This window comes from Rhinatrema bivittatum, chromosome 4 (assembly GCF_901001135.1).
Source record: "Rhinatrema bivittatum chromosome 4, aRhiBiv1.1, whole genome shotgun sequence".
NCBI lineage: Eukaryota > Metazoa > Chordata > Amphibia > Gymnophiona > Rhinatrematidae > Rhinatrema > Rhinatrema bivittatum.
This window is the reverse complement of record NC_042618.1, coordinates 63,889,128-63,902,046: the sequence shown is the minus strand read 5'-3', so window position 1 is coordinate 63,902,046 and position 12,919 is coordinate 63,889,128. Positions and strand designations below refer to the sequence as shown.

At 42.6% G+C, this 12,919-nt stretch overlaps 1 protein-coding gene across 3 annotated transcripts in view; it reads right to left on the bottom strand.

Annotated features, from left to right (window-relative positions):
• The window catches only part of CCDC198 (coiled-coil domain containing 198), an 83,824-nt gene extending 71,307 nt beyond the window's left edge, over nucleotides 1–12,517 (bottom strand). The window contains exons 1-2 of one of the 3 annotated variants that reach the window (XR_003856255.1): nucleotides 12,118–12,517; nucleotides 3,587–3,669 (exon numbers count right to left, since the gene is read on the bottom strand). Coding sequence is in view for 2 of the 3 variants with exons in the window: in XM_029598237.1 (XP_029454097.1) it covers nucleotides 3,587–3,669; nucleotides 12,118–12,337 (303 nt within the window). In the remaining variant the exon portion in view is untranslated. The remainder of the gene's footprint in view (nucleotides 1–3,586; nucleotides 3,670–12,117) is intronic. The other 2 variants (XM_029598237.1, XM_029598236.1) reach the window with 2 other exon arrangements.
• Nucleotides 12,518–12,919: the final 402 nt, after the last annotated feature.

Genomic DNA, 12,919 nt, shown 5'->3' with positions numbered 1-12,919 from the left:
CAGTTGCCCCTCCTACTGTGCACAGCGGCGTCAAGCCATGAGGGAGCAGCAGCGGTGGTCCGGGGCGGCATAGGGCTGGGAAGATGGGGTGAGTGAGGGTGCTCGCGGTCGGGATCCATGAGTAGCGGAGCACAACAGGACCCACAAACAGAAAATCGTCCAGGTAATGGATAATAATCGGGACACCGATCTCTGCTCCACCACCCAGTGCAGGAAGGAACTGAACAACTCAAAACAAGCACAGGACACACTGCAGCCCATCGGCATACATCTGTCAAAATAGTATTGACCCTTGAATTGAAAACCCAATAGAGGAAAACTACTCGGATGGACGAGAAGCAACCAAAAAGCCGACTCGATATCTGTTTTCACCATCAAAGCACCCCTCCCGTACCCCCTCAGCAATGCTATCACACTGTCAAAGGAGGCGTACTGGACAGAACATTCATCACGTGGCAAATGATTATTTACTGACTTTCTAGGCGAGTGGGACAAGTTCTTAATAAGTCTAAATTTCCCAGATTCCTTTTTTGGCACTACCGCCAAAGGTGAGAATATCATCTCGGCGAACAGTGGGTTAGCGAAGGGACCAGCCATCCTCCCCAGGACTACCTCCATGTCAATCTTCTGTTGCACTACGCCCATGTGTCGCACCACCGAACTTGTGTTGCGCCCTGAGCTCCTGGGGATTTTGGCCCAAAAAGGAATCCTAATTCCCACCCTGAACCCTCACTATTTTGACCACCGAGCTGCGCTTGGGATAACGGTCAAGCCAGGCCATCATACTGCCCAGGTTGATCGGAGACAGGGCTCTTGTGTATGCAATGCAGTCATTTGGCCTTTCTAGAACACCTGCATTAGGCCTCTTACTGCACCTAACTGCTGGGTGTGCCCCGGAACACCTAGAGCAGGCATACTTAAACTTGCAATCTTGGAAGTTTCAAGTGGTTTTTGGTGTTTTATCTACATGTGGGTTAAAGTCTCCTACAATTAGGGGTAGATTTTCAAAGGGTTACGCACATAAGATACGTGAGTAACCCCCGAAAAAATACCCCTGTGCACTGAGCCTATTTTGCATAGGCTTGGCGGCGCACGCAAGCCCCGGGACACGCGTATGTCCCGGGGCTTTCCAAAATGGGTTGTCCGGGGTCGGTCCGGAGTGCTCCGGCACAGTGGCCTGTGCCGGGGCATGGTGCGCCGGCAGCCGGCCAGCGTGCATAACTCCTGAAAAAAAGGTAGGGGGGGATTTAGTTAGGGCTGGGGGGTGGGTTAGATAGGGGAAGGGAGGGAAAGGTGGGGGGGACTGAAAAAAAGTTCCCTCCAAGGCCGCTCTGATTTCAGAGCGGCCTTGGATGGAATAGGGAAAGTCATCGGGGCTCCCCTTGAGCTTTGTGCGCGCAAGGTGCACAAGTGTGCACCCCCTTGTGTGCACCGACCCTGGATTTTATAACCTGCACGCGGCAGCGCACGCATGTTATAAAATCGGGTGTATATTTGTGCGCGCCGGGTAGTGCGCACAAATGTACCCCGCGCGCGTAACATTTAAAATCGGCCCCAAAGTGTAGAGTCAGGTGTTGGAAACACTTTGGGGAATAATTCAATTAAAGGTGAGCAGTCTTTTTGAAGCATTCCAGGGGGAAATATACCAAAAATATTGACAGGCAAAAAAACAAGTTCTGAAACACTGCATGACTCCCCTTATACCTCTTCACCCCATGGCGAAGACTCTGGCTGGGGATCTCCAGGTGTATGAAAAAGATCTTACTTCCAGTTAGCTCTTTTTCTCTAGGCAACATATGGGATCCTTTAGATGACAAATCTAGGCAGCAGGGAACAATCAGCTCCTCTGCTTTCCCCTCTCTAGAGTAGGAAAAGCGACAGCTAAACTTCCCCCAAAACAGAAAAAGGCAAAAACTGGCATTCTCCTGCATCAAGTCACACAGTTTCACAGTCTGTGAAATGGAGAACAGCGAAATTTCTAATCCCAGCCTTCCCCCAAAAAAAGAGTCCCCTAACTCAATCCAAGTTCCAGGGATCTCACAGAAAAATTCTCAAAACCAAATCCAAATATCCCTTAAATAAACCCTTGGGCATCCTTATTGGTCAGGTTGTGTACCAGCAAGGCAACTGCCCCTTCCTATTCAGTGCACAACTCAAGCCATGAGGCCTAGCAGACCAAGAACAGGAAGCAGCTCAAGAAAAGCAGCTCCTTCTCCTCTGATTGCCGCACCCAGTTATGATGCAAGCTGCTTTCATACAGGCAGGGGGCTGGCCCTTCCAGTGACCTCTGTGGAGCTGCTGTTCTGAAAATGGTGCAACCCTGCCTCCACTGCCTATCTCCTACCAATAGCTCAAAGGGTTCAGGAACTAGGGCCATTTAGTGGTGATCCCAAAGGGTTGCCACACTATTAATTAAGAAAAAAAATGATTATCTAAACTCCATAGTTGGTGCATGTTCAGTCTATTTGTATAATAATGTTATAAAGACACAGTATTGTAATATGTATCAGTAGCTAAAGACTACTTCACTTCAATCATTGTTTATTTTAGCACAAAAATAAAAGTTAACAAATAAAAACAACAAAATATATAAGGAGATATCTTTATATTGGACTAACTTTATACATTTCAAGGTCCATATTCAACCACTGTGTGGCTCAGCAAGTTAGCTGGATAAACTTGTGTGGCTAACTTTGCCTATATATTTAGCAGCATGGGGATGCTGCTGAATATATCTGACTATCCTAAAGTTAGCCGGATATGTTTGTCCTGCTAATTTTAGAACAGGTCTATGGGATAATTAACTCAGCTCCTCCCAGTTATGTTCCCGGAACGCCCCGAACTTATCCGGCCAAATTTTAGCCAGAAAAAAAATGTATCCAACTATAATGTAGCTGGATAAGAGCCCAAATATTAATTTAGCCAGATATTCAGCTAAATGCTTCTGAATATAAACCTCTTCTTGACTAGCTTTCTAGAACTATTTAGCGAATAGGTGTGATGTTTATAAAAAATTACACTAGATGGCAGCAGCTAACATCTCAATTTATGCTGCAAGGAACTGAGCAGCTTACAGACAACAGACCTTCATAGTGAATCATTTTATTGAGAAGAACCGCCAGTAAAGAGAAGAAGCCAAAGACTTACCCCTTTTTATAGTGCAATGTTAAAACTCAGTTCTTCTGAACAATTAAATTAAATTAAATTTTTAAAAATTATGTACTGTTTTTCCTTAATGTGAATCAAGCCGAGGCAGCGTACATAAAACTAATTACAGCGTCATGTAACAAAACCGTGTGACATAAACAAAACACAATTATATACAAAGGAGTACTTTACTGGAGCTCTTGTTCAGAAAATCAGAAGTGTGTTTGGGGGGAAAAAAATGACTGCGCAGTCATGATGCCTTGGAAACATGCACCCTGCCACAGCAGCCCTTTCAGTTCCCAGGTACTGGGCAACATAAGACAATATCCATCCATCTGCAAACATTAACAGCGCACCCGTCTTTGGTATTTACAGTTAAAATGAGTTGTTACCAGTCACTCTAAGAATTTCCTTATGAAGCCCTTTGAATTCGTCTCACCTGGAGCCTTCGAGGTGGATGCCTTTTAATAATGCTAGTTTCTCCACTTTCCAACATGATGTCATAAGAAATTGCCCTGGGCACTAGAAGCATTGGGAAAAAAAAAACAGGAAAGTGGTTCAGCATAGTCTGCATTGTTCATTAACTAGGTAGATTTTCTGATAATCAGCTCTGTTTCTTCTGAAGTTATATTTACTATGAAATCTAACCTACTAGTAACAGAGCAATATGAGTGCTAAAAACATAGAGGATACATTTCAAACAGTTATGCATGGAGGTATATATATCCAGCGATGTTCCATGTAACGCTCTCCAGCGATGTTTTAAGTTACAGTGTAAACCGGTGTGATTTGTATCCTATATAGGAATATCGGTATATAAAAGTTAAAAATAAATTAAATAAATGTGTATATATGGCTGCACATAACCTGCATGTATCATATACTCTGAAACATATGCACATAAGTATATCAATGCATTGAACATGCACACTTTTCCTACCTATTTTTAAAAATATATGCACTTATATTTTATGCACAAAATAAAGTAGGACTTACATAAAACACGATTTACATGTGTAAGGAGGCCAATTTTAAACTATGCACACATAATTGAAATTAACCAGTTTATCAATTACTCCACCAGTTTTCCCAGTCCTTCTCCAGGTCATCGAGACCCTCCTGGTTCTGCCTGAACTCTCCCCAGTTCATACAAACCTCCCAACAGCCAATATTATACTTTACACAAGTCCGATATCAACTATGCAAGATAATTAGCAGAGGTAAGATTACGCAAATAAGTTGACAAATGTGCACGTATAAGTCTCTTATAAATTAGCGACTTATTCATGTAACTGTTGGTCCTGCACTGGAATGTTCCTAGATTACCCCATTTTTACAAATGTATACATGCACGTGAAACGTAAATCACGCACATATGTTTGACTTTTAGAAAATAGTGATTGCGAGAATACAGTGTGTATATGTTAAGTTTTACAATGAACTCCTTGAAAATTACCTCCATTATATATCCAGAAAGACATTAAAAAAAAGCACACACCTGAAAAATGGATAATTATTAACCACCAAAAATTAAACTCTAACAGCTTATCTTACCTAGGGAAACATGAAGCTGTTGGTTTACTAAAGAAAAATCTCTCTGTCTATCAGGCCAATACAGAACGGTGTGCTCGGCCGAGCGCACCATTAAACCCCATCTGGATGCACGTTTTCGACGCGCTATTATTACCCCTTATACAGTAAGGAGTAATAGCGAGAGGAAAATGCGTGTCCAACCCCCCAAAAACTAATAGCGCCAGCATCATGCAAATGCATATTGAAGAGCTTATTAGTTATTCCCGCGCCATACAGAAAGTAAAATGTGCAGCTAAGCTGCACATTTTACTCTCAGAAATTGATGCCTGCCCTAAGGCAGGAGTTAATTTTGGCTGGCACTGGGAAAGTGTACAGAAATGCAGAAAAAACTGCTGTTCTGTACACCCTCCAACTTAATATCATAGTGATATTAGGTCGGAGGCCCCAAAAATAAAAAAATAAATAAATAATCGTAAAAAAATAATAAAAAATCAGCCCGCGGCTCGCGGGTTGGAAGACGGATGCTCAAATTTGCCGGCATCTCCCACTCTCGGGCCATGGCTGCGTTAAGAGAAATGGCGCCGGTGGCCCTTTGCTCTTACCATATGACAGGGCAAAGGTAGCGCCGGCGCCATTTTGCCCTCACTATGTCGACATAGTGAGGGCAAAGGTAGCGCCGGCGCTATTTTGAATATTGGCAAATCGGCCCAAGTGCAGAAGGTCACTCCCGGACCCCTGCTGGACTTTTGGCAAGTCTTGTGGGGGTCAGGAGGCCCCCCCAAGCTGGCCAAAAGTCCCTGGGGGTCCAGCGGGGGTCCGCGAGCGATCTCCTGCACTCGTGACGTCGGGTCACAGGAACCAAAATGGCACCGGCGCTACCTTTGCCCTGTCATATGGTAAGGGCAAAGGGCCACTGGCGCCATTTCTCTTAACGCAGCCATGGCCTGAGAGTGGGAGATCGCGCCGGGACCCCCCCACTGGACCCCAGGTAATTTAAAACATTTTGGGGGGGTTCGGGAGGGTGGGGGATTTCTTTTAAAGGGTCGGGGAGGGTTTTAGGGTTGTTTTGGTGTGCAGGTTTTCCCGCCCTCCCCCCCTCCCCCGATTTACGATTTTTGACGATAAATCGGGGGAATTGTTATTGTATCGCGGCTCTAATGATTTTTGACGATTTAAAATATATCTGACGATTGTTTTAAATCGTCAAAAAACGATTCACATCCCTATTATTTAATTCCAAATTACTCTTCGAAACCATAAAACATCTAATCAAAGACCCATCTTCATCCATCTCAAGTAACTACAACTTCTCAAAGAATGCCTGCAATGAATATGCCACCCCATTGTTAGATAAAATCAATAAGTTAAAAATACAATTCTCAACTTGCTCGCCGACTAAAGAACCTGAAGAAAAACATGTGCATCCTAAATCGAACACACTCGACATAGTTACTAAAATGGAAATAAATCAAATCATTACCAAAATTAAGCCAGCTATCCATCCACTAGACCCAATTCCAGCAAGTTCTCTGAAAATAGTACATGATGTAATCACTCCAACAATCGCAACCATAATCAATCACTCACTCTCAGAAGGATTGGTCCCTTATAGGGCGAAACAAGCTGTGATCAAACCAATCCTAAAAAACAAAACAGGCAGAACTGACGACTGGGACAATTATAGACCAATATTCAACTTACCTTTTATTACAAAAGTTCTAGAAAGGCAGTGTTATCTCAATTGGAAAACCACCTAGACAACCAATTTGAATTCAGAAAAGATCGCTCAACAGAAACTCTACTAATATCTTTAATGGACCCCGTACTACAGGGGCTTGACAATGATGAATCTTATACCCTGGTTCTAATAGACTTAAAAGCAGTCTTCAGCACTATGGATCATACCCTGCTCTACCATCAGATGAGAAAAACTGGAATAGACGGAAATGTTCTCAAATGGTTCTCTTCCTTCCTAGCTGATAGGACATTCCAAGTCAAACTGGGCAACCACATATCTGACACTTTCCCTATCAATACAGGTGTCCCCCAGGGTTTAGCACTATCAGCAACACTTTTCAACATTTATATGCTTCCTTTGTGTACGCTACTAGCAAATCTAGGAATCAACTTCTTCTTATATGCTGATGACATACAGTTCTACATTCCTTTTGCTAAATCACTCTCAACATGCATGAAGGCATTACAGCAAGAATTGACACAGCTTAAATTAATGCTAAACACAAATAAAACTGAAATCGTATGGTTAAGGAGAAACTCCTCCACAGTTAAACCGCCACCCCTAGACATGGGTAATTTTCAGATCACACCCTCTGAACAAGTACGGGACCTAAGAATACAGATCGAGGAGAACATCACAATGAAAATGCACATAAACAAATTAATTAAAACAGGATTCTCCAAGCTGCAAATATTACATCGGTTGAAACCTTTACTAACATTCCAGGACTTCCGCACAGTTTTCAAACACTAATTTTCTCAAATATAGATTACCTCAACTCCCTATTAGTAGGCCTATCTTCTGGACTTCTAAAATCACTACAGTTACTACAAAATGCCTCTGCAAGGCTTCGATACCATTAATCACGAATCCCTGCTCCTAAGACTCCAAGAAATTGGGCTAACAGATTCAACCCTTGTGTGGTTTAAATCTTATCTTACCAACAGATCTTTTAAAGTGAAATTAGGAACAACAGAGTCTGACTTCAGTGTTAGAAGAATGTACGAGAAATAATGAGTGATATAAAGTGTCCTAAGACAAATCGAATGCACTAACGGCCGAATTTTTATTCCCCTGCATGTGTAAAAAACGTAGGTTATGTGCATAGCCGGGCCTAGCATGTGCCGTGCGCATCTTCAAAGTTACTACTGCTCTAGAGGAGCAGCAACTTGAAAAATAAAAAAAAAGGTAAGGTAGGATGGGTTTAGGGCAGTAGTTCTCAACAAGTGTGTTGGGACACACCAGTGTGTCGTGATGTCCCGGGAGTTGTGTTGCAGAGCCAGCAGAAGACTGATCTTTCCTCATCAGTCTGGGCAGGATTCTCTCTTATTGGGTATGACAGGAAGCTGCTCTTGCTTCCTTCTCCTCTTCCTGGCAATTGAAAGGTTGTTTTGCCCTCCTTCACCCAGATCAAAGCACGAGATCACCTACTCCTATTCATATGTGCCCGGCAGGACACCAACGTTATCTTCCTCTGCCTGGCCTGGCAGTGAGGCTGCTGATGCTCTCTTCACCTCATGTGGCCTGAATGTGAAAGCAAGAGCATAAGGGAGAAAAGTGCATGTTCTATAGATCCGCTGCTGCTGCCTCCTCATCTTCCTCTCCTCAGTGCTTCTTGCCCTCATCTGCTGCTGATAAAGCAGGAGGGAGACTCTGGATTGGATTGAAGTCTCTTCTGCTGGCTGGGAGCCAGGAGGAGGGGAAAATGCACTGGGCAGGAAGGCGTGGGAAGATAGGGAGTTAGGAGCCTGCTGGATAGGAAGGGGTGGGGGAAAGGAGCCTGGGGTTTCTGGGTAGGGAGATGTGGAGGAGGGAGGGGTTGGGGCTGCTGGGCAGGGAAGAGAGATGACGTGGATAGAGAGATGGAGGTGTGGGGTTGCTGGGTTGGGGAGAGGGGAGAGGGGAGTGGAGGGATGCTGAGCAGGAAGGAGTAGGGGTGGTCAGAGGTATTCTGGGTAGGAGAAGGGGAGCGGGAAGGGAAGAAAGAGTTGATCAGGGGAGAGAAGGAACAAGGGAAAGAGGATGTGGGGTGGGGGTGTCAGGAATGTTGGACAGGGGTATGAGCATGTGAAGGGATGATTGAGGAGTTGGGAGAAGTGAGGGGTGATGGGGGCATGGGACAGGGTACAAGGGCCATACCATGTCAGTTTTGAGAATATGCATTTCTTCTCTCTTTGAACTTTGCTAGTGTAGGAGGAAATATATTTTTATTTCTAGTCTCCAGTTTTGCATTGCATGGTCTTGGGGTTTCCATTCCAGGTTTTGTTTCCACATTTGTAATTTGTGTTTTTTTATTCTATATTTAATGAAGGCAGGTCTGTCTATGTTCTGTGTGCATGTGACTGAGATGAGGTACCTTACTAGAGGTTTATATCAGCCTTATTTGTAGTATTTTCTCAATATGATATTGCACTGGTGGTGAACTGCTGCCTTTTCATGGGTAGGGCTATTGCTGTTTCATTTCTTGGAGTTAGTGCTGCTGAGGTATGGCAGGTTTGCTAGACATGTACAGAATGGGGTTTGTTTGTATTATTTTACAATGCACCTGGTAGTAGAGGGAATTTGTGATGCTGTTACTGAGATGACACCAGAATCAGAATATCATTTTTGTATGGTGAGTTGTACAGGGAAATGTCTTAGTTCTGTTCTGCACCCGTTGTTAGGAAGCAGAGGACTCCTGTGGATGCAGAGCATATGCTTATATTAAGCCCCATGATGATCATGTGTTCAGTGTGTCATGCATGTGAGCATCATTTCTAAGGTGTGTCCTGATAGAAAAAAAGGGTGAGAACCACTGGTTTAGGGGGTGGGGAGGAGAGGGGAAGGGGAAGGAAGGTTAGATATGGGGTAGGAAAGTTCCCTCCCAGTCCGCTTCTTAATTGGAGCAGACTGGGAGGGAACTGGGGAAGGCCGGGATGCATCGTCGCAAGGGAATTGCCTAAATCTTCCACCCCTTGCGCACACCACGTGCACATGCGCATGCAGATTACAAAATCCAGCGCACATGTGCCTGCTCTCCAACTATTTTATAACCTGCGTGCACAATGGCGCACGCAGGTTATAAAATTGGCGCGTGCCGGGAAGCACGCGCACATGGACGTGCATGCACACCTTGGAAAATCTACCCCTATTCTATTGGAATGACAGTATATAAAATGCTTAAATACATATATATGTGTGTGTGTGTGTCTGTATATATGTGTGTCTGTATGTATATGCATGTGTGTGTATATATATGTGTGTGTGTGTGTGTGTGTGTGTGTATAAATATAATCTGTAAGTGAAATCTGTGCAGTTTCAGTACTCAATGAAACACAATTTTCCAGTGGGGATTTCAACAGCTCACCAGGAATTTTACCACTGATTTAAAGGAGCAGTTTCCTTAGCTGAGCCTGTATGACAAGCCTTATACTCATATACCCTCTTCTATCCACTCTTCGCTTGTCACTATGTATGTAGATTTGTGTGTATATTTATTTATTTATTTATTTAAAGTTTTTCTATACCGGCATTCACAATAGATATCGCATCATGTCGGTTTACAATTAACAAGTGGATAGGTAACAAAAAAGGTAAAAACTAATAATTATCTTAATAATAATAATAATAATAATAATCGTAGTAATAATAATAATAAAACATTAAACAAGAGAAGGCTAAGGTATGCAGTTACAATAAAACAAGGGAGTAATACAACTTGGAGCATAGAAAATATGTGTGTGTGTGTGTGTGTGTGGTGTGTGTGTGTATATATATATATATATATATGTACATTGATAGGGTAGAGTGGTTTAAACAGGAATACATATTTGGCAGATCATTAGCAATCTATGGGAGATCTTCAGGGACCCACAAGCACCAATAAGCCACTTTGCGGCTTGTCATAGAACCAGCATCAGATTGCAAAGCTGCCAATTTATCCAGTTCCAGGATAGATATTTTTTGGCTGGTCCTGGTTTTGAACTTACATCCCAAAGCAGTGTGATATTTGTCATCCCTGAGTCTATCACTGAAATCAGTGCTGTCAGAAATCCAGGACTGGCCTCTCCCTCCTGAAACTAAGTAACCTTGCAGCTCTGAGACTGCCCATGGGTTGCCCATACATAGCTATTTGCAGATTTTTAACAACCTGCACTTAAGCATATCATTACACCCTCACTTTGGTACAGTATAAAATCACCCCAAATTGTCCTCAGTTGGTTATTGCACATATATGTATTAATAATTTTCACTAGTGGTTTTACACAGTAGCATTAGAGATCCTTAAAAATGTTGAGATTTTAAACTAACTCCTTGTCTAAGAGGTCTGTGGTGAGATCTTGAAAGCTTAAGGAGGTAACTTTCAAAGAAGTTACACATGTAAATGTAACATATTTTTATAGCAATTTTCAAAAGCTATTTACGTGCACAAAGTGCACTTACAGCTATGGACGGTTCAATGGCATGTATTGTAGCATTTTACACATGTAAAACCCAGTTTAATGCATGTAAATCCTTTTGAAAAATTAACCCTTTACAGTATATACTACACATCTTTTCTGTTGGTGCATTAAGAAAGAATCACAACCTACTAAAACCCAAGATTTGAACTGCAAGGTTTTATGAGGTCGAGCCTGGGAAACACCGGCTCTTTTGTAACTTCCCAAAATCACAGCTAATCAAATCAGTCTTTCAGGGATAAATAATCAAGCTACCTGTGGTCTAAGCAAACCCCCAAGATTGTTTTTACCCATGGGGGTTTGCTGAACTAATCAAAGCAAAAGTTCATGGATCGTTTTGCTTTGATTATTCCTCCATGAAAAGTATCCACACAAACCTGCACCTGCTTTTTGTGCCTGGTGCTTTATTTTGGTAAAATGCTCCTAGAGATGCATGGGGTAAAAATCAGAGGGTGGGCACTCATCAAAAACCCCCTTTCCCCAAATAAACAGTGCCCTACCCACAACAAGAGGTTAGATCCACAGACTAAAAACCAGGGAAGCCCAGGGTTCAAATCCTGCTCATGATCCTTGTGACCTTGAGCAAGTCACATCATCCTCTGTTGCCTTGGCAGAAAACTTAGAAGCTTATTTATTAAAGGTTTTCTCTCATTGTGTGTCTACGGGGAAAATGCTTAGTAAATAGGGGTCTTAGTTTATAGGCCCCTGGGGGACAGGGAAACACCTTGAGTACCTGTATGTAACTCTCCCTGAACTACCAATGAAAAAGCATGAGCTAAATAAAGCAATAAATTAAAAGGGCTTTCCTCATTGCCCTCATAACAATTAATTTAAAATCAACTGTGCTAAGCCTCCATACATTGGTTAGAATTAATTTTTAAGATCAAAACTGTGATGTCTATCATTTACGGTATATTGTACATGACAAAGCAAAACTCTACTACTCTTTCCAGTTTAATCTGAATCAATACAAAGATAAGATATTGAAGCGCACTGTAGCTTCTACATATTGGTAAATCAATGAAAAGTAAAATGTGGTTTTAATTCTGAAATTGAACAATCATTACTCAAAAACCTTAAGAGAAATGACAGTACACCTTATTACAACAACCCGTAGATTATCCCTCAGTCATGTTTTTATCAAGTTTCTCCTGACAATCCTGACACTGGGAAAACATTTATACAGTAGAGTTAAAATACGTTCCTAATTTCCCACTGTTATTTAGAACCATCGACTCTCCCAGTTCAGTATCAGGTTACCTTCAGAGCATCTTCCATGTAAAGTTTCTCTCAGAGGTGGAAGCTGTCCCTCAAACACTGCCCCCTTCTTATCCATTGTCTCGAGTGGAGATAAACCTTTTTTCGCATTTCCATTAAATCCATAGCTGGCTGGATGAGGAGAAACGTGCACCTCCCTCCTGTTCTGCATTGGGGCTACTTTTGTAATTTTGTGACTTGTCTTAGAGTAACCCAACCCCATCTTGCAGGGCCACTGCGGAGAATCCAAGGGAAAGGAGCCGTGTCTGTTGTCTTGCTGAGCATGGACTCCGTGTCGATCTGTTCCTTGCACCCTTATGGCAAGCTAACCCTGCCTCTGTGAAATGCAGACTCTCCAAGTTCTCTATCCAGCCTATGCCCTCCGGCTGGCCTGGTAATGGGAAGGCTGGTTTCCATGGACACTCCTCCATGTGCCTCTTCCTCCTAGCCTGAGATTCACATGACCGGTTAAACATTCACCTTGTAAGGCCACTCAGCAGAGACGGGACAGCAACATTAAACTAGTCTTATGACAGCCTGGGAGGCCAATTCCAAAGGACTGACATAATAGTATGTGCACAAGAGAGAATGGACAAATTCTTATCTTAAAAACTTAAGGACAAATATATACAATAGAACAGACATATTATTTATTTATTTAAAACTTTTATATACCGACGTTCATAAACATATCACATCGGTTTACAGGTAACAGGGGAGTAATACATTGAACTGAGAGAGGAAAAATACAGTTACATGTAACAGGAGTATAGAGGAACTGGCGGAAAGTAAGAAAATATAAAGG